Genomic DNA, 23,924 nt, shown 5'->3' with positions numbered 1-23,924 from the left:
GGTAAAATCTTGTGCTATAACAGGTTTTAAATCTGAAAAACCTCCGGTTTGTGTGACTCACACAGTTCATCTGAACATCAGTTCACGGAAACTGGTCATATCAGTTTGTGTGAACCAATAATGTTGGTTCACACAAGCCAGCATTTCTGCCCTAGGTCTCCTGATGCTGTACTACAGAGGCCTCAAACTGCATTCCTTGAGGGCTGAAGTCCTGTAACTTTAGATGTGTCCGACACAGTGAGTTAAATGGCAAAACTGACTCACTAGCATGCAGTCGAGCTCTACAGAGATCTGCTAATGGTCTGTTGAAGCAGAGCGGCATCTAAAGGTTGCAGGACTGGAGTTTGGCCACTCCCTCAATCAAGTTTATTTGTATTGCATGTATCAGCAACAAGGCATTTCAGTGATTCACGTCATGAAATCATTAACACATCATAGTGTGATGTGTTGATTATGAAAACCAGTAACGGACGATGCATTTTATCAAACGTCACTGTCGATGCAGATCAGATATTTTGCTGTACTATTTATTTTCTACTTAAACACTTTTTTAGTTTGACATGATGGGTCATTGAAATGGCAAGACAGAAACTCAAACACTGAAATTAGGTGTGTGTGGCTCCTGAAGCATCTACGGCAGCAATCTAAGGCCTGACTTCATCACTTAAACCTATAATGGGTAGAGTTTCATCTCAAATTATAACTTGTTGAACCCATAACGTGACAAGACTTTGACAAAGATTTGCAATGAGGAATTTTCTGCTACACAATAACTGGGAAGAGAGCTGAAGACCAATGATTGCTGATTCCAAGTATTCAAAGGTTCAGAGGTTGGAAAAACTGCACAGGCACCATGTATAACAGCAATTTGGATTTTGAAAACTAACTCTAAAGCAGAAAAAACCTGTTCATATAATATATGAAAAGGAGTTTTGCCTTGAAATTGTAGCTTTTTTTAACCACACATATCCATTAGATTGCTGCTCCCGTTGTCGTCACTGCATGTTAGGAGATACCAGTCGCCCCCTTTAGGCTGCCTCCACCAAAATGACTTTGATCAGGGATTTTTAAGGTAGAGTCCCTGTCTCGTGCTGCTGTTGCCGACCAGTTGCTCCAGCTCTAACACAGTCCTGATGCCACAGGTTCTCGGCTAGGCAGTTGAGTATGGGGGCTACGTCACCCAGCCCATCGCTGACCTCCCCACCTGAGTGGAGCACCGGTAACCTCCATGTCTCCTGGAACTTCCTGACGTCCCTCTCTGCTACGTCGCAGTGCATGAAGAGATCAAACCTGAAGCAAGCGTTAAGGGAAAACATGCATCTTTTGGTGTCTACCTGCTAGTAGAGCGTCTTTTTGATAGTCAAGTTGACCAGTGGACGTAGACAGTCATATGAAATTGCTGAAATTGAAACAGTTGTTACCAAAACAACGGCCAATTCCGGCGCACTTCTGGCCAGCTGCATGAACTATGCATTTGTCTTTGTAAAGACAAATGTACAGCTGCATAGTAAAAACGGCTGTGAAAAATTATTTCTTCATAAGGATACTTTGTACCAACCACCACTTTGACAAGACAGTCAGTTGACTCGGTCCATTTAGTAATTTGATTTGACAAATCTTGGAAGGATGTCCGGTCAGTGAAGGAGAAAAGGAAGAGGACAGCGTCCACCTGTTCCTTACAGGACTGGAGGAAAGAAAAGAGGAAAAAAAATCAGGTGTTAAAGATCTCACAGACTCTATTAAGTGTTTTTTTTTCTGTTTATCCCCTTGAATTCTTCTCAACTGTGTATAGCTTCATATTCAATACATACCGGAAGCAAATGGTCAAATCTGCGTAAGGCATTCTCTCCACAGTCCCACAACTGCAGACGGAAGAAAAGCACTCTACCATTTTCCCTCAGCTTCACAGGCCAGTACACCACTGTCGTCTGAATCCCTTGAACAGCATCAAAGACATGAAAGGACAGTTTAAAAGCAGAAAACTCTCCAAGTGTTCTTATAGAGCTGTTAAAAAAAAGATCAGTGCTGCAAATCAAACCTACCTGTAGTTTCATGGTGCACACTAGGAATATTTAGACCAGCCAGGCGCGCAGCGAGAGCTGTTTTCCCAACTCCACTCTTACCAGAAATGAAAATCTTATAATCAAGTGTATCCACGGCTGCATATGGAGGCATCACAGGAGACTCCAACAGACCTGGTTTAAGAAGAAAAAAAACTATGTTTACTATGCTGGATGGTTTCAAAGAGAATGCGTGTCAGTAAGTGGTGTTGAGATCTCAAAAATAAGAATTGTCTTTGCATTTGATATTCGTTTCAAAACGTTTAAATTCATTTGAGTCTAGGTGTCATAGAAGAAGGTTATTTGTACTGGCTCATTAATCAGTTTTTCCATCAATGGACATAAATGTTTTAGTTGACTTCTAGTACCGAGAAGTCTTGATACTGGAAATAACTAAGTTAAAACTCAACTTAATGTGTTAATAATTACCAAAATTCTTCCGATTCTTCTTATGTATAATTTTGTTGAAGTATTCTTTGCTATCCTTACATCGATGCCAGTCAGGAACAATATATGCTCTAGGAGGAACTCTTGCCATCATATATGCAACTTATGCAGCTAGCATCACAAACTCTTCGGTTTCGTTCCAAACACAAATACCAAGTTTTGCTTAGTTGATAGAATCCAGCATTAAAATAACGATTCTTCACACAAACATGCCCCAAAATCAAAAATACAATGAAAGTGAAAGGTAATGAGGAAAAATATATATTTTAGCAAAAATGCTAGCAGTTCCGTAAACTAAAATCCGTCCCTTGACAACCGTTTATGTCACTTCCGTTTTGAATGTTGCCTTCGTTGTCTGTCGGATTTAACATTACCACATTTAATAGTAGTATTTCGAAAGAAACATATTGTTGCAAACATATATTTTGTAAGAGATTATGATAAATTTGAGTTCAAATCAGACCACATTTCTTTCTTTTCAGCAACAAGTTATGTGATTATTCCATAAGTTTCAAAGAGTTTATGTGCTGCTGAACTGATAACAAAGCTGAATTCAGGTTGGTTAGTTTCAAACTGCTATTAGGGAACTGAATTTCATATATTTAAAAAAAAAGACCATAACATTCTCTAGTCTGGGAACTTTGGGAGGTTAAGATTCATATTTTCGGTCATCTTTGAATGTTACACAAAGACATTTCGTGATTCACCACGTGGGGTCGCTAGAAAACAACATTTCCTGAAAGGTATGGACGTTTTTATATTAGTGCTGAAGAAATATTACAAAGCAACTCAATAATTATCCCTTGAGGAATCCTTTAATTTTTGTGTTAAAGCTGTCTCTCTCACACAGAAAAATAATTTGTCATCAATGTGTTTGTTTTGTTTGTTAAATGAATACTATTTATTTAACTTTCAGAGCAAATATTTACTTGATTTCTAAACAAACAAACAAACAAACAAAAAACCGTGAATGCCAGGATTAGTGATTAAATTCCCGCGAGAAGAGCAAGAAAACCTGTTTTAGCTTGTCATTTCAGGAAAATAATTGGAATTCAAACGGGGAAAGGGCAAAACCTGCAAGATGTTGTTCTGTTACTATTTCCACAGCAGAAAGCTGACTGAAATCATTTTGCAGAAGTCCTTTGTCTTAAAACAATAAGCAACTTATCCCTTAGATTAGTCTTATATTAACAAAGGTTTAAGAAATACTTTGTAATGCTGTCTGACTATGTGAAATTATATCCTCTAAGATAAACTAACACACATCACAGGGCGAACTGGAAAATGTTGCTAATTAGCCACATTTCCTGTAGGATGTGGACATATTAAAATCTTTGAAAGTGGAAAAAACTTTTTTTACACAGGTCATGAATCTTCAGAAGCCTATTTGTTTCTGTCTCCAGGCTTGTAATTTACCTCCCTTTTGTTACAGTTGTCAGCACATATGAGGCTCCCATAATAGACTGTGGGTGCCTGTGGAATGGGTGTGGATGCTCCATCTCCGCTGATGGAGACACAGTGGAATATGACACAGATATTGGACATTTAATGTGTCAGAGCTGTTGTTGGACTCCTGTTTGGAGGGTTTAGCATTTTTAGCCGCACCCTAGCCTGGTAGTGTGTCATTATTTGTGTACGAGTGTGGGGGGAAAAAGGTGTGGAGATGTTTCTGTGAAGGACTTTATGCTAAAATGATAAACTGTTACAAACATTATATATAAAAATATCAAAACAGGCAAAAAAATTAAGATTAAATCCACATAGGAATGCATGGGAAGGAGTGTCTCACATTAGCCGTGCATCAGCAACGTCATCTCCAGCGAGCATTAAGCCGAGCCGGACCATTTTAACTTGGCTGAGTAACAGATGTGAAATGGAGCGCAAATGGTGTGAGATTCTGCTCCGCCTTGCAAAGTCAAACTTCCTGACAGCCAGCAAAGGACGAGCTCTGTGAGGCAGAACAGCTAATTAGAAAGTAAAACAAACTGTAAGCTGACCTTTAAAGGTCTTATTCACAGCCGTCGAAGATGTTTTATTCATGCGTAACGCATCATAACAGACATGCACGAAGCATAACGCAGTGGCTTGCTACAGTACTCGCCCTGATCCTTAAACTTTTTCACATTTTATTTTACAGCTGTTATCTGTATTCACTTCAGTTGTTTAACTGGTTTCCTTTCAGGTTTAACCATGTATTAAGATACATCTATTGTCACATCAAGTCTGACCAGCTTCCCTCTTCCGCCCAAAAAAATGCATCCAAGCAGCATGATGGCGCCATCACCGTTCTGCAGTCAAATGCAGTTACAGTTTTTCTCCTTTCAACCACCTGAGTTTTCACAGAACTGCAGAGCTGCTGTGTTTACGAAGAGACTAAATGACCCATGTGAACTCTGTTTGCTAATTGTCTGACTTCTGAAGCAAATGGATTTTATTTAGGGTTGTCAAAGTAAGGGGGAGCTAAGTTCACACAGACATATAATGAAAAGAAAAAAATGCATCCAGCCAGTACAGGTGACAAACGTTTTATTCCAACACACAAAAAAAAAAAAAACAGCTGGGTTCACCTGCACCAGATCTGTTATTTTATATGACAAATAACATAAATATAAAATACAATAAATATTAAATAAAAAATGAACAGTTGTATTAAGACATGATGTAAACACACAAATGAAGATTTGCGATGAAGACACGAACTGCAAAACATAAGAATCTGTGATTTTTGCCCTGAGTGAAATGAGATTTACAAATTTAAAAACAAGTCACAAATCACAGAAAGTAAAAGAGGAAACAGGCTGACGGATCCAGAATAGAAAAGGGTGAGCGCTTGGTATATTTCAGTCAGTTACTACAAGTGCAAGCACTCTCACATTATGCATGTTTTCATACAGCTTTGTAATCTACATCATAGAAATCGTATATGTTCAACATATGAGACTTTTTTTTATATAAATTACTCTCCTCTGTTATGATATGGTACACAAATGTGCTCAGTTCTCAGTCCTTTCTGAGTGGCTTAGTGGCTCCTCTTTAATCATCCAATGTTGGGCCACATAAAGACGAGAAAAAAAGAACTCCTTGCAGCGTGGTTCGGTTTCACTCCCCCCCCTTTCAGTCCCCTCCTGGTCTGAGTGAAATGGCATGGCCGGTCAGTGCACTTTGATTTGAAGGAATGCTTAGATCACACTGCAAACACGCTGAGGGAGCTGGTCTCGTCTTTCAGGCCCAGGATGCTGTACGCTATCCTCTTCATGTGGCCGGGCAACCGAACGCCAATGTTCCTAATGTCTCTGAAAAGAAGCAAACCAACACGCCGCTGTCAGAAAGCTGAACACAAGTGGGAATCGGTAATGTATGCAGATATAAAAGTCACATTCCTGAGCTAAATGGGCTCCTGTGGAGTAATTACAGCCCAGAGCACCAGAAAGTTTAATTTGCACAGACAAGTAGGGTGTGTAACAGTCTACATTTCCTTGAATATTTAACTTTAAAAGTTACAGCCGTGCAAGAATTGTTTAAACTCTCCACTCATAATTGTGGCAGTTTATGACAGAAATTAAATTAGCCAACCAAGTTTTTATAATTCCTCAGTGTGTCGATAAAAATGCAGCATGCTGAAAGACAAATCAGCGCAGAACTTACTCAGGCCTCAAGGCGAGCACATGGTCCATGGTGGTTATCCCCGCTCGAGCAAAGCTTTCGTTGTACTGGCTCATCTTGATGGACTCGAGCCACTCGGCCACCGATCTGAACATGGTGTTGTCACAGCCGCTGGTGCTGGGCAGGCGGATGGACACGCTGCAGGGAACCACAGGAAATCAGGATTCACAAGCACAACGTGCACATTTCTGTGCAACTAATGATGAAAATACACCAAAATCTATTAAACTCTCTCTCTGTAAACTTTCTCACAAACTTTATAATAATATCTATAACTATTATATATATATGTATATATATATAAAATGGATTAATTAATTTGCTTAAAAGAAACAAATATTCACATTTTGCATTTCAGATAAAACCTTCTTTGTCTGTAAATATGTTTCATCCAAAACTCCTGAAGTGACATAATTTTCACTTCATCCAGTTCAAATTTGCTAAGGGAATCTTATATTAATGCATTTTATTTTAAAAAATGAATTGAATTAATTGTTTATTTGCATCTTTTAATGAATTTCTAATATTGTATGAAAAAGCTTAAGAGGCAAAATGAAAAATCTGCAGAATGTGCTCTTTTCTTATCATATTAATAGATTAATTGTCAAAATAACTACCTAAAAATAATCATTACTTCAGTCTTAATATATAACACAATTCTGAATATAAAAGTTAGGTAAAATTAGGTATGCAGGAGCTTTTAACACTGCAGTGAAAACAATTTAAAAGATGAAAAGTTAGGATAAGCACATGTCCTCAACATCATAAGCAATATATCAGTTACCTCATGTGCCTTTCTCTAAGAAACAAACATTTTGTCCTTACCGTGGGTCAAAGTCAGCGATGGTTTTCAAAGACTCTGGACTCTGCAGAAGTTTGTCCAAAATGTTGACGATGTCTGAGAAGCGAGGTCTCTTGGAGCGGTCGTGCTGCCAGCACTGAAGCATGAGCTGGTAGATAGCAGACGGGCAGTCCATAGGCGCAGGAAGCCTGAACGCCTCGTTGATGGCCTTCATGACCTAAGGAGGAGAGGGGGGCCGAGTTAAGGCAGCGCTTGAATTTAAGGTAGATTTATGACCTACTGTCAGTTTGAACAGGCAGCAGTCCAGCAAGCTGCTGCGCACCTACACTGACATTAAGATTTGATGAAAAATGGTGAGAAACCGCACGCTTGGCCGTAAGGTTGCTTTCAATCACCACATTCCAAACACAGGCCAAAACAATCAGTCATCACAGCCATAAGGGTCGTGACAGATGAAACATACCTCATGGTTGCTCATGTCCCAGTAGGGCCGTTCTCCGAATGCCATGACTTCCCACATTACTATCCCGAAGCTCCACACGTCGCTGGCCGAGGTGAACTTCCTGTATTCGATGGCCTCTGGAGCGGTCCAGCGGATTGGGATTTTACCTCCCTGACACAAGAGAAACATCAACAAACCAAGCTTAACGTGTGACAGGAGAGGAAATATGAGGCGGTGAGGGACCAAACGCTTATGAGTGGAAACACAATTAACAAATATGCAGTGGACAGAGACTGAACCCAGCAAGAGTTGGAGTTTCTAATGCTGACTTAAAGCTGCAGTAGGTAACTTTTACAAAAATATGTTTTTCCATATTTGTTGAACATGTTGTGACAGTACAACATGAGACAGATAATCTGTGAAAAGACTATCTGTCTTAGCATCACCCAGTCAAAAACAACCAATCAGAGCTAGGAGGAGTGTCTTAACGCTGTCAATTATGCTAGCGCATTCAGCATCACGTAATGCTAAATGTGCTAATGGCGTAGAAACAACTCAACTTTACAGGAAAGCCATTTATCCACCGTCTCGGTGGCCATGCTAACTAGCCTTAGAATTCATGGCTATGTTGTGGTGAACCAGCCAAGTGCAAGCGGGATGGAGTGAGCACAAGAGTGATTGGCAGCGCTAAGACCCACCTCCTGACTCTGACTGGTTGTTTCTGAAATAGTGGTGTATTTCTGCATCCGGTACTGGGAGTACCAGCTGCCGCTTTATTTTTTTCAGCTTTAAAGACGGCGAAATAAAAAGCTGGACTCACTCTGGTCGTGTAGGTTCCCTCGGCATCGTCCTCCAAGACACGAGAAAGACCGAAGTCAGAAACTTTGCACTCCAGGCTGCTGTTGACCAGGACGTTCCTCGCCGCCAAGTCCCGGTGGACGTAGTTCATGTCAGAAAGGTATTTCATACCAGCAGCTATTCCCCGCAGCATTCCCAAAAGCTGGTACGGAGGAATCTCTGTATCGTGTTCCTAAAAGAAAAAAAACATATTTGTTGTTTCTGTTCTTCATATAAGCATATAAAAATGCTATAGGAATGATCGATTAATTTTCTCAATTTTCACAAAGTTTAAGGAAATTTAGGCACCTACCTTCAGATGCGTATCAAGAGCTCCATTCTCCATGTATTCTGTCACTATCATGGCATGTTTGACTGAAAGAAACAAGTAAAAAAATCTTTATAATTCAAATTAAACTTTACATATCCATCCAGTTGAACAGAAGGTCTGATTTAAGCTTCACACTTACATTTGGTGACGACGCCTTCGAGCCGGATGATGTTCGGGTGCGAGAACTGGCCCATGATGCTAGCCTCGCTAAGGAAGTCCTGCCTCTGTTTCTCTGAGTAGCCGGGCTTCAGCGTCTTGATGGCTACGGCCAAATCTCCTTTCCTGGGAACCTTCATCACGCCCCGAAACACTTCGCCAAACTCACCTGACGAGCATAGATGATGAAAGGAAATGTTTCAAAATGGTTCAAAGAAATGTTGTTAAGTTTAGAGTTGAAACACTAAATTTAACAACTTTTTAACTCTTTGATTTTGCTATCAAAATGAAACAGAAATAAAGCATTTTGAAATTCTTAATGACTAAAATCGATACAATTTTGGTGAAAATCAGCCACAAAACCTCCAATCACTGTGTCTCAAATTAAACTTATGAACATTTACCGACGCCGATGACTTTTTCCTTCCTGATAATATTTGGGTCGATTTCTTTGACAAACTTTTGGATGGCGATGTTAGGGTCCTCGTACGTATGAGGGTCGACGTACGTCTTCAGAGGCTTAAGCTGGTCTGAAGAAAGAAAACAAAACAAGCATAAATAAGTTCAAAAGAAACATTTCATTATCGTTCGACTGCTTTCCTGGTTTGCTGACCTGTAGAGAAGTAGGGATCCTCAGGTCCTCCTCTGCCCCGGGAGCTCAGTCTCCTGAGAGCAAAAACAAGACCAATCACCGCGGGACTAAGCAGAATAGATGCCGGCTTTTAATGACTGCAGGTCAGCCTCGGCTGAATCAGACAAAGGATTTATTCCACCGCGGCCCTAACTATTACTACAACCCCTCCTTTGTTTTGAGGCTGATAATAATAGAGCTGGCAGGTTTGTAAACGGTACACAATATTTATCTCAATGACACACACACACATGTCGAATGTGGCTTTGGAGTCTGTTGAAACGTACCGTCTTCGCAGCAGCAGGACGGCCACGACGATGAGCAGGATGATGGCCACTCCGACCACGGCTCCCATCACCAACGTGGGCTTGTTTTGTGTCTGAGATTCAGCTGCACAAATCACACACGATCATTGTCATTTTGCAAAACACACACACACACACTTCCAGGACATGTTATTGTGATGTGCGTTGGGTTTGACAGCTTTTATGGATGTTTGTACCTAAGGCTGACGTATGAAACGCTTGGTCCTTGCTGTAGCTGCCAGGCATGACTTCAGGACTCAGCTTGACCAAAACTCTGAACACGTAGGTCGTATCTGGGGTGAGGTCGTTAATCAGGACAGAGTTTTTGTCCAGAATCAGGACTGTGTAGGTGGTCACATCGCTCTCTCCCTCGGTATCCTGCAGAGAGAATTGAAAATTGTGTTAGAAAGATTTATCCTAATGCTAATCTACATTATGACAGCGCTTCATACGTTTTACGTGGGAAGAGAAAAGCTCTCCGTCTTACTTTTTTGCGGTACATAAGCTCATAGTGGTGACTGATGTGGGCTGGAGGTCTGCGAGACAGAGTCCAGGACAGAGACAGACTGGTGGGACCACGGTCATCCAGATGGATCGACGTCACCTTGGGGGGATCTAACGGTCGGCGAGAGACAGAGCGCCAAATAATGGTTAGTGACTAATCATAGTGTTTGGAAATGAAAGCCTCTGGGATTCAGCGGGTCAGACCAAATTCCTCCCTGTGTAGTAAGTCCATCTTTTGTAGAAGCCTTTAATTGAGACGTTGTACAAAAACAGCTTTTTGCTCTCTTAAGCTGGTTGGAACCCGAGCTCACGGTAACTCAATAAGTGACTCTTATCTGAATGCTTTAGTTGTATCACAGAGCCACACGGATGTGTGAAAAAAGCTTAAAATGCAGCAGCACACTGACATATTCAGAGGAAAAATCACCTTTTAACTTGATTACATTTACTCTGTAAGTACATTAATTGTATTAATGAGTAGCAAATTATTTTTTTTTCTATATGTAAGGGAAAAAAAGTTTTTTTTCTTTATATAATATATAATAATAAAAATATATATAAAGAAAAATCTACATATGTTAAGAAATTCACTAGTGATTCACAATTATTGACAATTCCTATAAAAAAATGTAACAGACACATTTAAATTGTAGTTTTGTACATTTATCCAGGGATTGTTGTAAGTAATCCATGACTAATCCCTTAAATGTGACGTGACACAAAGAGCTGCTCTTTAAAAACAGGCTTTTATTTAGATCTAATTTTAACACCTAGTGTTTACTTTGTTTTATTATTTCTTTTTTTTTTTAGATTTATTTTATTTTTTATTTAGACTGAACTCAGGAAGCATTATTCAGATGAACTTTAGACGTTATGTGATGTCTGACGTTTAGTCGATTTGTTTTATGTTGATATTTTTAATGATATTTCACAAACTCTGTTTTGGCTCTCTGTTTCTATTTTTTTATTTTGTGCAAGGAAAATTTTCCTAAGCTGACACAAATAAGGTAATACTGAACATTTCATATTATTTATGTATTTTATTGTAAAGCATTTGTGATTTACAATAAAATCACAAATTATTTTATTTGTGATTTTACCTCTCTTTTATATTTTGTTATTTAAAAGAGCTATGTATAAGGCCGAAGTCAGAAAATTACAACAAAAAAGATCTTAGGTGAGAAACTATGTTCTCATATCTTTTCCATTTTGATAAAAACGGCCTCTGTATTTTCTAGGAAGTTGCAGATTATTGGTCAAAAGTCCCTCAACAATAGTGAAATTAAAATAAGTAAATGATTCATTTTCACAAACTCCTTTCATTTAAAGAAATTGTTAGAGACATAAATGATTATTTAAAATGTTTTATACTTCTGAAATCTTGAGATTAATTAATTTTAAGGCCTTTTTATACATTTTTATCACAATAATTACATGGTGACACTGTAAGCTTACGCTTATGATCGATGAACATTTAGAGAAAATGAGGCCCGTAAATCTCACTTGTATAGTCCAGAGTAGTGGTGATGCTTGCAGTGGCCCTCTCTGAGCCGTACTGCGACACCCCGCTGTGAGCCTCCACGGTGAACGTGTAGTTGTGATGAGAATCCAGGTCACTAACAACAACTCCGGGCTCCTTCAGTTCTGTCGGGCCGGTCTCAAAGCGGATCTTCTCGCCACAGGCGACGCACTGGGACTCGTCGCAGATCTCACACGCCACGCTGTAGGTCAGGTCGCTGCGGCCTCCGGTCTCCAGAGGTGGGCTCCAGGACAGCAGCAGGCGGCCATCTCCCGACAGCGTGGTGGAAGTGAGGTCGCGTGGGGCGCTGGGCGGAGCTGAACCAGGAAGTAAGTCAGTCAGAATGAGAACTACGCGACCCAGCAGTGAGTCCAGATGGAGCTGGAAGCGAGCGGGATGTCTCACCGGAGCAAGCTGCTGTCAGAGGATCAGACGGGGATCTGAAGAAGCCGTCCTCGCAGACACACTCGGTCGCACCGGCTGAAGACGACTTGGTGTTTTCCGGACACACTTGACAAATCTCGTTGGATGCAGACGGCTTGAAGTAGCCTGGTTTGCATTCTGTGTGAGAGAAGAAGGGTGTGTTCATTTCAGTGTGACAAATGAAAGAGACAAACAGAGGAAGGAATGAGCGATCAAAAAGCAAACAATAAGCTTGTCCCTGTCAGTCCGGCCCCTTTTCAGCCAAAAGGAAGCATTTGTTGTGACTAGCCTATAATCACATAGTCTTTGCATCCGGAAGAATGAGAAGGGATTTCCCTGATGATGTGCCTCCACTCGTCCTTTTTTTTTTTTTCTCAGCCTGAAGGCATGATCTCAGGTCACAGTGCCGGAGCCTACCGGATGGCAGCGGGGGCAGTAAATCCATCAGGTGATCGGATCTCTCCTCTCCCCTGTGAACTATGCGGCTCAGATTTCTGGTAGATAATATTTTTGTTGTTTTTGCCAAAGGAAATGGCAGCTTGGAAACTGCTGGAGTGGTTTAAATGGACTTTTCATTGTGAAGATAAAGAGCTTTCCAGGGCATGAGAGGTTAATGAACATCCATGCAGGACAGAAATCAGAAAGTGAGAAGCAATTCAGTCTGAGGCTGTTGTTTCCGGCTTTCTTCCTTCCTTTGTGGAAGCAGATGTGCATACTTTCTGGCTGGGGTAAGGCCTCAGTGGCCGCTGGATGTTGGGCCTCCGCCCCAGGCGCAACTCTTTCACAGATTTTCTTCCAGGTTTCCCCTGTATTTAGTTCCATCCATAAATATCTAACCAGCTGTCAAGAAAAGGCTCCCTACAGCATGATGCTGCCACCACTATGTTTCATTATAGAGATGGTGTTAGTTTTCTGCCACACCTAACCTTCTGAATGCCAGGGCTGGACGATATGCCTAAAAACTTATCACATTTAACATTGGTTGATATAGATACTTAATGATTTGGGGGGTTTTGTTTAAAATATTTGAATTACTAACAAACTTCCTCTTGTATCCACAGTTTTCACTTCACACTATTATTTTTTCTATTTTTAAGCAGTTATGAGGCAAAGTGGCAAAATCTTAAACTGCTGCTGCGCCAGTTACTCAACAGGTTGTTGCTAGGTAACCACAAGTAACTCAACAGGTTGTTGCTAGGCAACAAAAGAGGTAGAATTCTTCAACCTACCTCCCCAGAATGCTGTGCAGTTCTGGATCAAAGTTCAATTAAATTATTAAATACTCTATCAAACAATGATTTATTGTCCAGCCCTATCGAATGCTTGCCGAAAACTTTTAATTTTGGTTTCCTCTGTCCAAAGCAAAACTTGTTCTAAACGTGTGAATGTGAGAGAGGCGTCAACTCTTAACTACCAGAGCAGTGGATAAAAAAAGCAACAAAGCAGAGTTGTGCGTTTCATTTTATTTTTTTAATATTTAAAGATCTCGTCACACTCTGCTTTCTGAGGACCTGCCTTTAGTCTGGCGCCTGCTCTGAAGAGAGAGAGAAGAGGTCGGGGGGAACATTGGATTAAAGACGTGGGCGCGTTGCTTCCCCACCAAAGCAGAGGGACCTTTGCACCCCAAGTAGTGCTGGTGCACAAGAGGAGAAGGAGCAGGTTGAGTGTGGGATGAAGATGAATAGAGGGGGGACGGCGGGGGTTAAGGTCTGGAGCACCAACAGAAGCGCTCTCTGGGGAGTCACTCGGCGACAGGGGGAGTGTAGCCGAGGTTATTTCGAATAAGAAAAGGGGGCCTGCCCATTTTATCTGGAGCTGGAACAGCAGGACCTCTGTCACGTACTAAAGGAACTACGGCCCCATTCATCCATTGTCTGTGAGATTGGACAGAGTGGTGCCATAAACATGTTGCATTGCTCCGTATAAAGCTCATAAATGACAGCATGTGTATAAAAACCCAAAACATTGTTAATGCAAACTTTGGCAATAGGAAACGCCTATCTAAATGCTGACCATGTGTTTGCATTGCATATCTGATGCAAATTCCAATACAAAGCATTTGCATCAGATGGCTGGAAGTTTTCCAAATTATTATCTCTGCGTTTATTCTTCAGACGCTCTCACGCTCTCTTGTGCTAAGACTCTCAAAAGAACATGAATTACGCACCGCTGCATCCAATAATCGAAACAATTTTTTCGCTCTTTGTGGCTCAAGCCATTGTTATAATGAGTGAGAGCGTGGATTAGGGAGCTCGTTGCGTGTGTTAACAACCGGATGAAAGAGTAAAAGGAGACCGAGTGGGGCATGTCATTGGCTAACAGCTGTCCTGTGGCTCTGCTAATCCTCTTGACTAAATTACACCCCACACCTAACTAAGCAGCCCTCAAATCTAACCTCCCCTCATGCACCAACTGTCCACTAAAGAACAATCTGCTTATTTGTGTCAGTCAGCATTCCTCCTCATGTCGCTCCTGCTTCCTTTTCCCACAACAGTTGGGCCCGCCAGTGGAATCCACACGCAGGACATGAGCCTGTTAGGATATCACTTTCTCTCGTTGGCTGACAGAAGATCACAGTTTTTTCTTTCCTCCCCCCTCGTGTAACAACAGATGTTTCCTCTGTCTTATTAATCAGGTTATCATCTAAACTTTGGAATCATACATTTCCCTGTTTGAAGCAAATTTCCTGCCTTTTTGTGCCAACTTCCGTTTCCATCTCCCAGTTTGGCTATTATGAGAAACCTTAAAGATTAAAACATTCCTCTCTTCCATCTTGATTTTTCTTTTTTTTTTTACAAAGTGATTGCGACACTTGTGCTTTGAAGTGCAGTGCTTATCAGTTCCTGGTATGTTGGGCTGAACTTTTCAATATCAGTTAATTGGCCTTCTAATCAATTGTTTGTTCAGTCTATATAAAGCAACGCAAAATATGCGACTGCAGCTTCCCTGGTGAGTAACAGCAAAAAAGATTAAAATAAATGTAAAATTTGAATATTATTTTGACAAATCCAACCTTTCCTATGAAATTACTGTAATCACAATTAATGGTTCCTGTAAAATGAATGTAAATTAATTATTTGTTGACTTAAAATCCACTTTTTGAAGTTATTCAATGTGTTTAAAAAACTCTTTATCTTCAATTCATGACTTCTGGTTCAAAAAATGATATGAAACTCTTTAAAATGTAGAACGTCAGTGAACATGCCTTAGTTTCTGGCACAGTTCCTGTTCATAAAGATCAAACACATCTATTTTACATAAAGGAACAGATAATATTTGTATTAAAAGGTGCTTTTCCTTAATACCTGCTTAATTATTATTTTATTTCGGTTCTTTATCACTTATATTAATTAATTAGCTTTTTATTTGTATTTTAATCATGTTTTGATAGAATATTTTTATGTCCCAACTTTTTAAACTGTGAAAAATAAATCAGATTAATTAACTAAATGACCTGTATTCTGGTCTATTCCATTTTTTAACAGAAGCGGAGACCACATAGATATAATTAGGAAACAGAAAGTCATAAAAAAGCCTATTTTAAAAATGTAATTGACTTAAAAAAATGATTAAGAATGTTAATAATTTTATACGTTTGTTTTTTTGTTTTGTTTTGTGGCCACCAAAAAATATGAGGACGGTAAAGCACGTTAAACACATTCTCCAAATCCCATTGTTAGCCAACGGCATTAAAGTATCTATTACAAGAATGTATTCTAATTTTAGTTGCACAATATTTTACAATAATTGTGGAGGAGGTTGTATCAGTGAATAAAGAGTCAAAATGTAAACAAAAAGACCATATTTCTCCACATTAAACAGCTTCAAAAGCACATCATTAACCACTTAAAAGATTATTTCCCTTGCGTTTAGAACCCATAAAAGCTGATCCCTTGTCTCTGCGTGAATGATCTTACAGGAACAGGTTAAGAAAACAAATGTCTTCACCAGTCAAGGTGGCTCGGACTGCGAGGAGTCATAAAACCGCAGCCTGACTCAGTCTAACCCCTGAAAGGTGTGTCAGCCTCTTCCCTGCAATCTGTGGTTCTGGTTGCCTTAGCGACCTGCCCAAAACAAATTCCAGCGAGGAGAAGACACACGGCGCTTTCAGGTAGTCACTGCGACACATTCACACAGCCCTTCCTCGTGTCAATCAGCGCTGAAGGTACTGCGGTGACGTGAGGAAGAAAGAATTCCTCTCTGAATTCTTTCAGGAAGGGCACACTGACGGCCCTTCCTCCCTCCTTCCTCTTCACTCCGTACCGTTTCTCCTCCCACGCTTCCTCCAGATAGTTCAACACACCACACCCCAGAATACCAAAGGACAGACCAACTTTTCTATACATGCAAACAGAGCACATAGAGCATGAACGCCAGCGCTCTGTCCTTTTCTTATTTTAGAAACGTACTTCTACTTACATTTATATTTTGACATCCATTTTATTTTTCTTAAATGTAGCAAGGTTTTGGTGCATCCATATATATGTATATATATTTTTTTTATTTTATTTTTTCAAGATTTTGGAAAGTTGAGTGGAAGAAAAAAGTGTATAAGAAAACTGTACAGTAGTAGGGAAAGCAGCAGCCTTTGTATGTAGTAATAGTTTATTCCAATAAACAGTTCTGTGTTTTCATTAGATGTAATCCCCAAGATTAATTCAATAATTCCCTTAAATATCTATATTAATCACTTCCTATATCTATCTGTGTGTAGATAAGGAACATATGAAATTATATTGCTGAAAAAATCAGTCAAAAATGGTCCTTCCTAAGAGGCTGGCTGTTCAGTGAGTTGTGTATGCAAGGATATATTTAGAAAGTTGTGTGGAAGAAAAAAGTGTATGAGAAAACTGTTTAGTAGTAGGGAAAGCAGCAGCCTTTGTATGTAGTAATATTTTATTCCAATAAACAGTTATGTGTTTTCATTAGATGTAATCCCCAAGATTAATTCAAGTAAATCCCTTAGTGATTAATACAGTGATTAAGTGATTATTAATCACTATATTAATCACTTCCTATATCTATCTGTGTGTAGATAAGGAACATATAACCTTCAGTTTGGAAATTATGTGGCTGAAAAAAAAATTAAATCAGTCAAAAATGGTCATTCCTAACAGGCTGGCTGTTCAGAGAGTCGTGTATGCAAGGATATATTTAGAAAGTTGGGTGGAAGGAAAAAGTGTGTTAGCAAACCGTGTAGAAACAACAGGGATAAGTGCAGCTTTGAGGTAATTATAATGGAAAGCCGGCTCAAAAGTTTCACAAGATCTAGAATGAGTCATTTGCAAGGCGGACGTTGGGAAACGTCTGATTTTTCCACTGGGAATTTCAACTTCAGAAGCAGCAAAAGGGGAATGTTTAATTAATTGGCCTAATACATTATATTTAGAAAGTCCAACTTTTCATCAGTATTGTGTTGCCTGGAAAAGCTAATTTTTGTTGTGAAATTTTAAAAACCAAAGTAATACATAACGCATTGGGCAATTTTAACTTCATGTAAAAACGTGTTTCTGAACATTGGACTTTGAATGAATGTCTAAGAGGAGAAGAAATGACATTTTATGTCAGTTTTAAATCTTCCTGGATTTGTATTTTTCATAATAGAATTTGTGTTTGAGTTTTCAAGAAATGTAACGTTAGCTACATATGAAAGACAGCAATTTTCCAGCATCTCATACTAAGGCATTCAGTTCACATTAAATACTTTTATGACATAAAAGGACAAAAATTTCAACGGTTGTATAGAGTTGCATTTTCACGGGAAGTCGTAAAACCGTGTCTGAGCCCTGCCTTGTTCTTAAAACCGGAGACACCAGGGGTGGAAACAAAGGGCTGTTGGGCAACAGGTACAAATATGATGATGCATCAGAGGGAAACAGTTGAAATCTACTCTCAGATTGATTCTTCTGCGTGATATGAAGAAACCTTTATTTGCTGCCTTCTCTTGGCACTTATCTCCAAACAAACCTGATATAATTAGCATTCCGGCGCACTCATTCCCCCCCCACCGCCGAGACAAATTTGTTACAACACCCAAAGCAAGACAAACACAGTTGAAGGCAGATTTCTGGCAAGGCTTACCTTGGCAGGAGCCTTCTGTGGCTTCGTATCCTGGGAGACACTGGCACTGCACCACGGGAACCACCCATTTACCCTCAGCTGTGCAGTAAATGCGTGGGGTGGTCTGACTGATGGCATTCTTCACGCAGACTCCCTCCACCTCCCTCAAGGCATCTGCAACCGTCTCCGGGAAGGCTGCCAGGCTGCGCACGGTGGACGGACACGTCTTGTAGTAAACCCTGACGGACAGCAGGGCAACGCAGGCGCCCATGTCCTGGAAAGCCAGGTAGAAGCCCTTTTTGGACAGGGGGAACACTGTCCTCGTCTCGGTGTTGACCTTCGGCACCCGGCCTCTTGTGACCTCATCGGGAGCGATGGTGGCGACCTTGCGGAACTGCCCCTTGCGGAAGCTGGTTCCCACGTCGGCGTCGGCCTCCGACATGAAGAGGTTGAAGGTTTCCTTGCAGGTGACAGAAGCGCCGTCGAAGGTGTTGCAGTCCCGGACGATGAACTGGAGCTCCACAGAGACGCGGCTGCTCTCCGGGCGTCTCTGAATGAAAGTCGTCCGTACCCAGTTGTCCTGGTCGGCAGAGTCGACGTTACAAACACTGTAGGTGTATAAAAGTGAGCTGTTCACCACCGTCTGAACAATCTCCCACTGCAAGAAGAAGATTAAAAAAATGGCATCAATATCACCGAATGAAAGAGGACAACTCACTCATGCTTAGACCTGTCATGATAACAATCATGCCGGATGATAAATTGTTTCAGAAGTTATTGAGATAAAAGATAATATGGTTGTTTTGAGACCATTCTGAACTAATACAATGGCAATGGCATAAAAATGCAAGATTAATAAACAAACAGAAGCAACAAATGCAATGAATTGTCAAGTCTCCGTGAACTAAACTGTCCTTCAAAAAAAGAGATATGCACCCCACTGAAGACATTTGTCGTCTAATTTTTAGCAGAAAGAGACAGAAAAAAGAGAAAGATGATAAATCATGCAAATAGAAGCTAATTTATAATGCGATTACTACATTTATAGCTTATTGCGACAGGCCTGCTCAAGCTTTCTTGAAAGCCCCTGAAGCTCAGAAGTCTGCTGGAGCTTTTTTCCCAAACATTAACATCGTCTGGGCATGTGCAGTGCGCTCTCGACGTGTGTGGTTTTCCATTAACACACATGGCTGCATGCGTGGAAGGAATCAACCCAGCAACTACTACAGTAGAACCAACATTTATGGCCCTTAAACAAGCTCTGTAAGCAGAGCGCTGAGAGAGGCATGGCAGCAAAGTCACCAGCAATTAGAGGGTTTTTTATTAGAGGGAAGCACTGACGTGTAAAAAGATTAAAAGGCTTAAGTCTTGATTAAAATTTAACACATCATATGTTAGCAGTTCGGTAAGGTTTTAGGGAAAGCTTGAGTCCTCAAACTTTACAACTGATGTGGAAAAGACTGTGAACCGCAGATGAGCTGAATGCAGACACAGAAGAGATCGCATTCCTGTTCAGAGTAACTAACTAGTCGAAAAGTATGTCTTTGTAATAAAACAGTAGCAACTTAAAGCACTATAATCTCTGTACTTTTTAAACCATTTTACTTTTATTTCAAGCAGGAATCTGACTGGAAAGCCTTTGCATGCTCTGTTCACTGGTGGCGCATCATTTCCTGTCTTTATTTCCTGTCTCAATTTTACTGAACTCTTCAGTCAATAAACCAACGCAAATTGGTGGCAATGGCTATAAAGGTTCATAAAAGATCAATCGCATGGAGTGCAATAACATTTTAACCATTTTAAAATAGAAAAGCTTTCTCGATTTATTCCATTTTGCTACATTTTAAAGATGCTGCAGCCATATTGGATGCTGAACTCTTGATAAATTCCAGCTTTCCAGCTTAATTTCGACTCCATGGGAAGTTCTTGTCTTCTTTTATGATTGAGTCTACTAAAAATGTCAAAATTTACAACTTCCCCAGGTAGGGTGTAAACTGCTTAAAGTCTTCCAACATGGCAATCCCTTTAAGTATGCAACTACTGAGAAATTTTACAGCCAAAAAAAAAAAAAAAGGCTCCAGAAAATAATGATCCTACGTGCAAAACTAAATAAATCTTGCAAGTGGAGACAAAGTTGCAGTAGAACAAAGCTCAAATTGGACAAACAGGGAAATCCTTTTCAATACAACGCCAATCCGTACATTCTTAGATCTTTGAGTGCAACAAGAAACACAGACCACGCTCTGGAAATGGCCATATCCTGTTTCTTATTTTGGATGGAAAGCCACTGAACTATAGATAGAGATGGGAAAGATGGCTCCGTACATCTGGATGAGACTTTTTGTTTTCCTCTCTCTCTCTGTAACGTCTTTCTATATCTCTTCAGAGTGTTATCTCTGCTTATAGAAGGAGAGAAAATTTAGCTTTATGGTTTGGACATAAAGAGTAATCCACTGTAGCCCTGTAAAACGCACTTTGGTAGAGTAAATGTAAATGTAGGTTGAACCCTGACATTTTAACGGCATTCATAAGCTCTTTATGAAAGGGTAACATTAACACAAGACAAGCTGCGCTCTGCCAAACCTCATCGAGCTGCCGTTCATTCCATCTCTCCCAGAGAGCTTTTTTAGTGGAGCTAAATGAGCAGGAGGAAGGCCTCTGTCATTGTCACCAGGCAGGTTTTACACCAAACTTTCACAGAAGTCGTCAGGTTTCAAGTCGTGGATCTGGAATCCTGAAAGTGCCTGTGGAAGCATAAAAACTCACCCCGTTCTCATTCGGCGACGTCAACCATCCCAACTCTGACCCAGAAGCTTTCATATCTAGCAACACATCTGCAGGGACAAACAGAAATATATGACTTAGTTACAGCCAGTTCTCGCTCAACTGATAACGTCTGACTCACCGACATAAAGCCGTGACACGACTGTCCTGTTTTATTTAATTTATGTAACCATTATTTTACCAGCAGGGACCTTGAGAGAAAATCGCTTTTTGTGAGGGAGAACTCCCCAAAAGGCACACTGACTAAAACTAAAAAAGGGCAGACAACTATTGGACAAACAAACGTTATAAAATTCACTTAAGTATAGATGAAATAAAAAAAATAAAATAGTAGCATGTGAGATTAAGAATAACAATTACACACTTTAGTTAAGCAGTTAAGTTTTAAATTTGTTCATCAGAATAAATTAAAGTACAAATTTGCTTTAAATGTGAATGGGTCTAATTTAAAAGAGAAAACAGCTCTCAAAGGAATTGTAAAAAAAAAAAAATCTCAATAAATTACAATTTTATGAAATAATGTAGTTATTTCAGTAATTCAGCTGAAAAGTGGTCATATATAAACTTTTAATTTGGTTCTTAATTTAGAGTTACATGTGAGAGAAAAAAAAAAACATGTTCACTTTCTCAGAAGACAAGAATGCCACAGTCACACTTTTTCCATCCACTCAACTTTCCATTTCCATGCTTGGATAGAGTAAGAGCAGCTCCTTTAGCAATGGCCTTTTGTGGTTTGCTTCCTTGTGGACGGTATCGGTGACGGTTTATCTTGCTGCTAACGTGTGGAGTAAAGATAATGTATAATTTAAGCTAGAGCTGTAACAAGTCTACTTTAAATTTCATTCTATTTAAGTTTTCTTGGAAACTGATTTGGGGTGTCATTAGTTTAAAATAATCTATAAAACACAGAAACTTCAGATTCTGAACTGGAAGGAAACCCCAAATTAAGTTCTTCTTGGGTCCATTTGAACAATGCACCGTCTCTGAGTTGTATTACAGTATAATATATACATAAGTAAGCACAGAAATCCCCTTTGGACAATTCAAGGTTTAGATATAAACTATTGAGCTGTTAAGAAAAACTCTCGGCTTTGATGTGAGGGTGGGGAAGCTGTTTTATGGGGGGCACATGCCTCGCTCTGACGTTTTAATCAGCCATGTCGGTCTGATTCAGATTTTCAGGGACCGTGTCCTCCAGGGCTCAGGGTGCAAGATTTAATAGTGTCTGAGAAAGGCGTGGGCTTTTAAACGACCATGAAGCGGGGAAATACATGAATCTGCGTGACCCGATTGAAACAAAAAACAAAAAAAAAGTGTGACATGTTAAATCAGGAAACAGGTGCCCCCCTTCAGCAGCTCCAGAGGCAGACGCCGATTCAATTAAAAAAAAAGACGGATGGAGTTATTTAAAAAAGCGATAATCAAAGTATTTTTATAATGATTGGGTTTTACTGCAACTGCAAGTTCAATAAATTAACAGAAGAACTCAAAACACGCTGCTCTGGATTATTTTTGGCTAAGGATAAAGTAAAAACAAATACAGAAAACAAAATAAAAGTTTAAATAAAAAAATCTAAAAGCAAGAATAGTTTACGCTGCTACTGGAAAACAATAGAGCTAAATCGGAAGCATAACTTTAAATTCCAGCCTCCTGACTCATAAGGTGCGGTCCAGTGAAAAGCCATTAAACTACTTTTCTATACAACGTGATTTAAAAAGTACTTACGTTCTTTTGACTGAAGGCTGATTAAAACCCGAATAATAAATAGAAAGAAGAAAAGGTTGACCCGAGGCAGCCCCATGTTTCCACACAACTTTTAAAAAGCCGTGTATCCCGAACTCGTGTGCTACTCTCCGCCAGTCCCACCGTCTCCGGTCCCTGAAAACTTTGTCCACACCGGCTGGCTGAGCTGGAGCCTCACGGCCCATTCAGAAACAGGTGGCGTCATAGCTCCGCCCACCGGGCCGTGGAATGTGGAAGTGCTCCAAATATGGACATGTGAGGGCGGAGCCAAGCAGCTGTTTCATTCAGGAGAAGTTGATCCTTTTTTAATTGCTCCAGGAATGTATCAGCCATAAACTAATTCGTGAAATAAAAATGTCCTCAGGACAATAAAACGAGAGCTGATGAGAACACCACATGGCTCACAATGTAAGAAAATAACTATAGATGTAATTTATCTAACTATATTATATTCATATTAATATATAAATAGAGGCAATTCTATTGAAACGTCCTGGTCATTCCACCAACTATTGATTTCTGAATTAAAACATCAGTATTGTTGTTTCTAAATGAATAAGAAGTTGTTTTCTTTGCATTATTTGAGGTCTGAAAGGATTGCATTTGTCCCCTTATTTTGACCATTTCTCATTTTCTGCAAATAAATACAACATTTTTTGTTTGGAATTTCAGAGGCATGTTGTCAGTAGTTCATAGAATAAAAGAACAATGTTCATTTTACTCAAACATATACCTATAAAAAGTAAAATTAGAGAAACTGATCATTTTAAGTGGTCTTTAATTAAAGCTTCCACTGATATTTTATCAATCTGTTTTTGCTGATGAGTTGAGCAGTTGAGGCTGGAGGGTAGTATTACCATCACCCTAATCTTTAGCTCCCTTGAAATATTCCTCATCAGATTCAAGTCAGGAGTCATCTGGGCGTTAACATGTTGATAAGGTTAAAATATTACTTTATGCCTAAATTTATCAGGCATTATGGGCTTTATTATGGGCTTATCTAGTTTTATTTAATTGAAACCAGTAGAGCTATATTTGCTTTTAAAGTCAAGCAAAATTGTGTGTCTTGTACAAATTAAAAAATGTTTTTTAAACCATCACTTTAAAAAAAAAAAAAAAAACCTCACTTGAACCTCTTGATTTTGATATCCGGACATATAAACATGTAATTCTAGTTTTTTCCTTGGTACTTGAGTTTTCTTAATTTACTTACAAA

General features: G+C 39.7%; 2 protein-coding genes across 2 annotated transcripts; both read right to left on the bottom strand.

Moving 5' to 3' along the window:
- Positions 1-348: 348 nt before the first annotated feature.
- cplane2 (ciliogenesis and planar polarity effector 2) lies at positions 349-2,819 on the bottom strand. The gene is made up of 5 exons (XM_007550756.2): positions 2,490-2,819; positions 2,043-2,195; positions 1,812-1,936; positions 1,548-1,684; positions 349-1,290 (listed from the first exon to the last, which is right to left on the bottom strand). Exons 1-5 carry the CDS (start codon positions 2,599-2,601, stop codon positions 1,068-1,070), a joined length of 750 nt encoding a protein of 249 aa, XP_007550818.1. The 5' UTR covers positions 2,602-2,819; the 3' UTR covers positions 349-1,067.
- Positions 2,820-5,016: 2,197 nt separating this feature from the next.
- On the bottom strand, positions 5,017-22,849 carry epha2a (eph receptor A2 a). The gene is made up of 17 exons (XM_007550744.2): positions 22,691-22,849; positions 20,947-21,014; positions 18,202-18,838; positions 12,103-12,258; positions 11,682-12,014; positions 10,162-10,289; positions 9,872-10,052; positions 9,657-9,759; positions 9,352-9,404; positions 9,143-9,268; positions 8,722-8,907; positions 8,565-8,626; positions 8,235-8,444; positions 7,436-7,585; positions 6,996-7,189; positions 6,153-6,308; positions 5,017-5,800 (listed from the first exon to the last, which is right to left on the bottom strand). The coding sequence occupies exons 1-17, from the start codon at positions 22,764-22,766 to the stop codon at positions 5,692-5,694; spliced, it is 2,928 nt and encodes a 975-aa protein (XP_007550806.1). The 5' UTR covers positions 22,767-22,849; the 3' UTR covers positions 5,017-5,691.
- Between the last annotated feature and the right edge of the window lie 1,075 nt (positions 22,850-23,924).

Source organism: Poecilia formosa, unplaced genomic scaffold (assembly GCF_000485575.1).
Source record: "Poecilia formosa unplaced genomic scaffold, Poecilia_formosa-5.1.2 Scaffold2, whole genome shotgun sequence".
In the NCBI taxonomy this organism is placed as follows: Eukaryota; Metazoa; Chordata; class Actinopteri; order Cyprinodontiformes; family Poeciliidae; genus Poecilia; species Poecilia formosa.
Note: the sequence above shows the minus strand (reverse complement) of the source record. Positions and strands in the feature narration are given on the sequence as shown.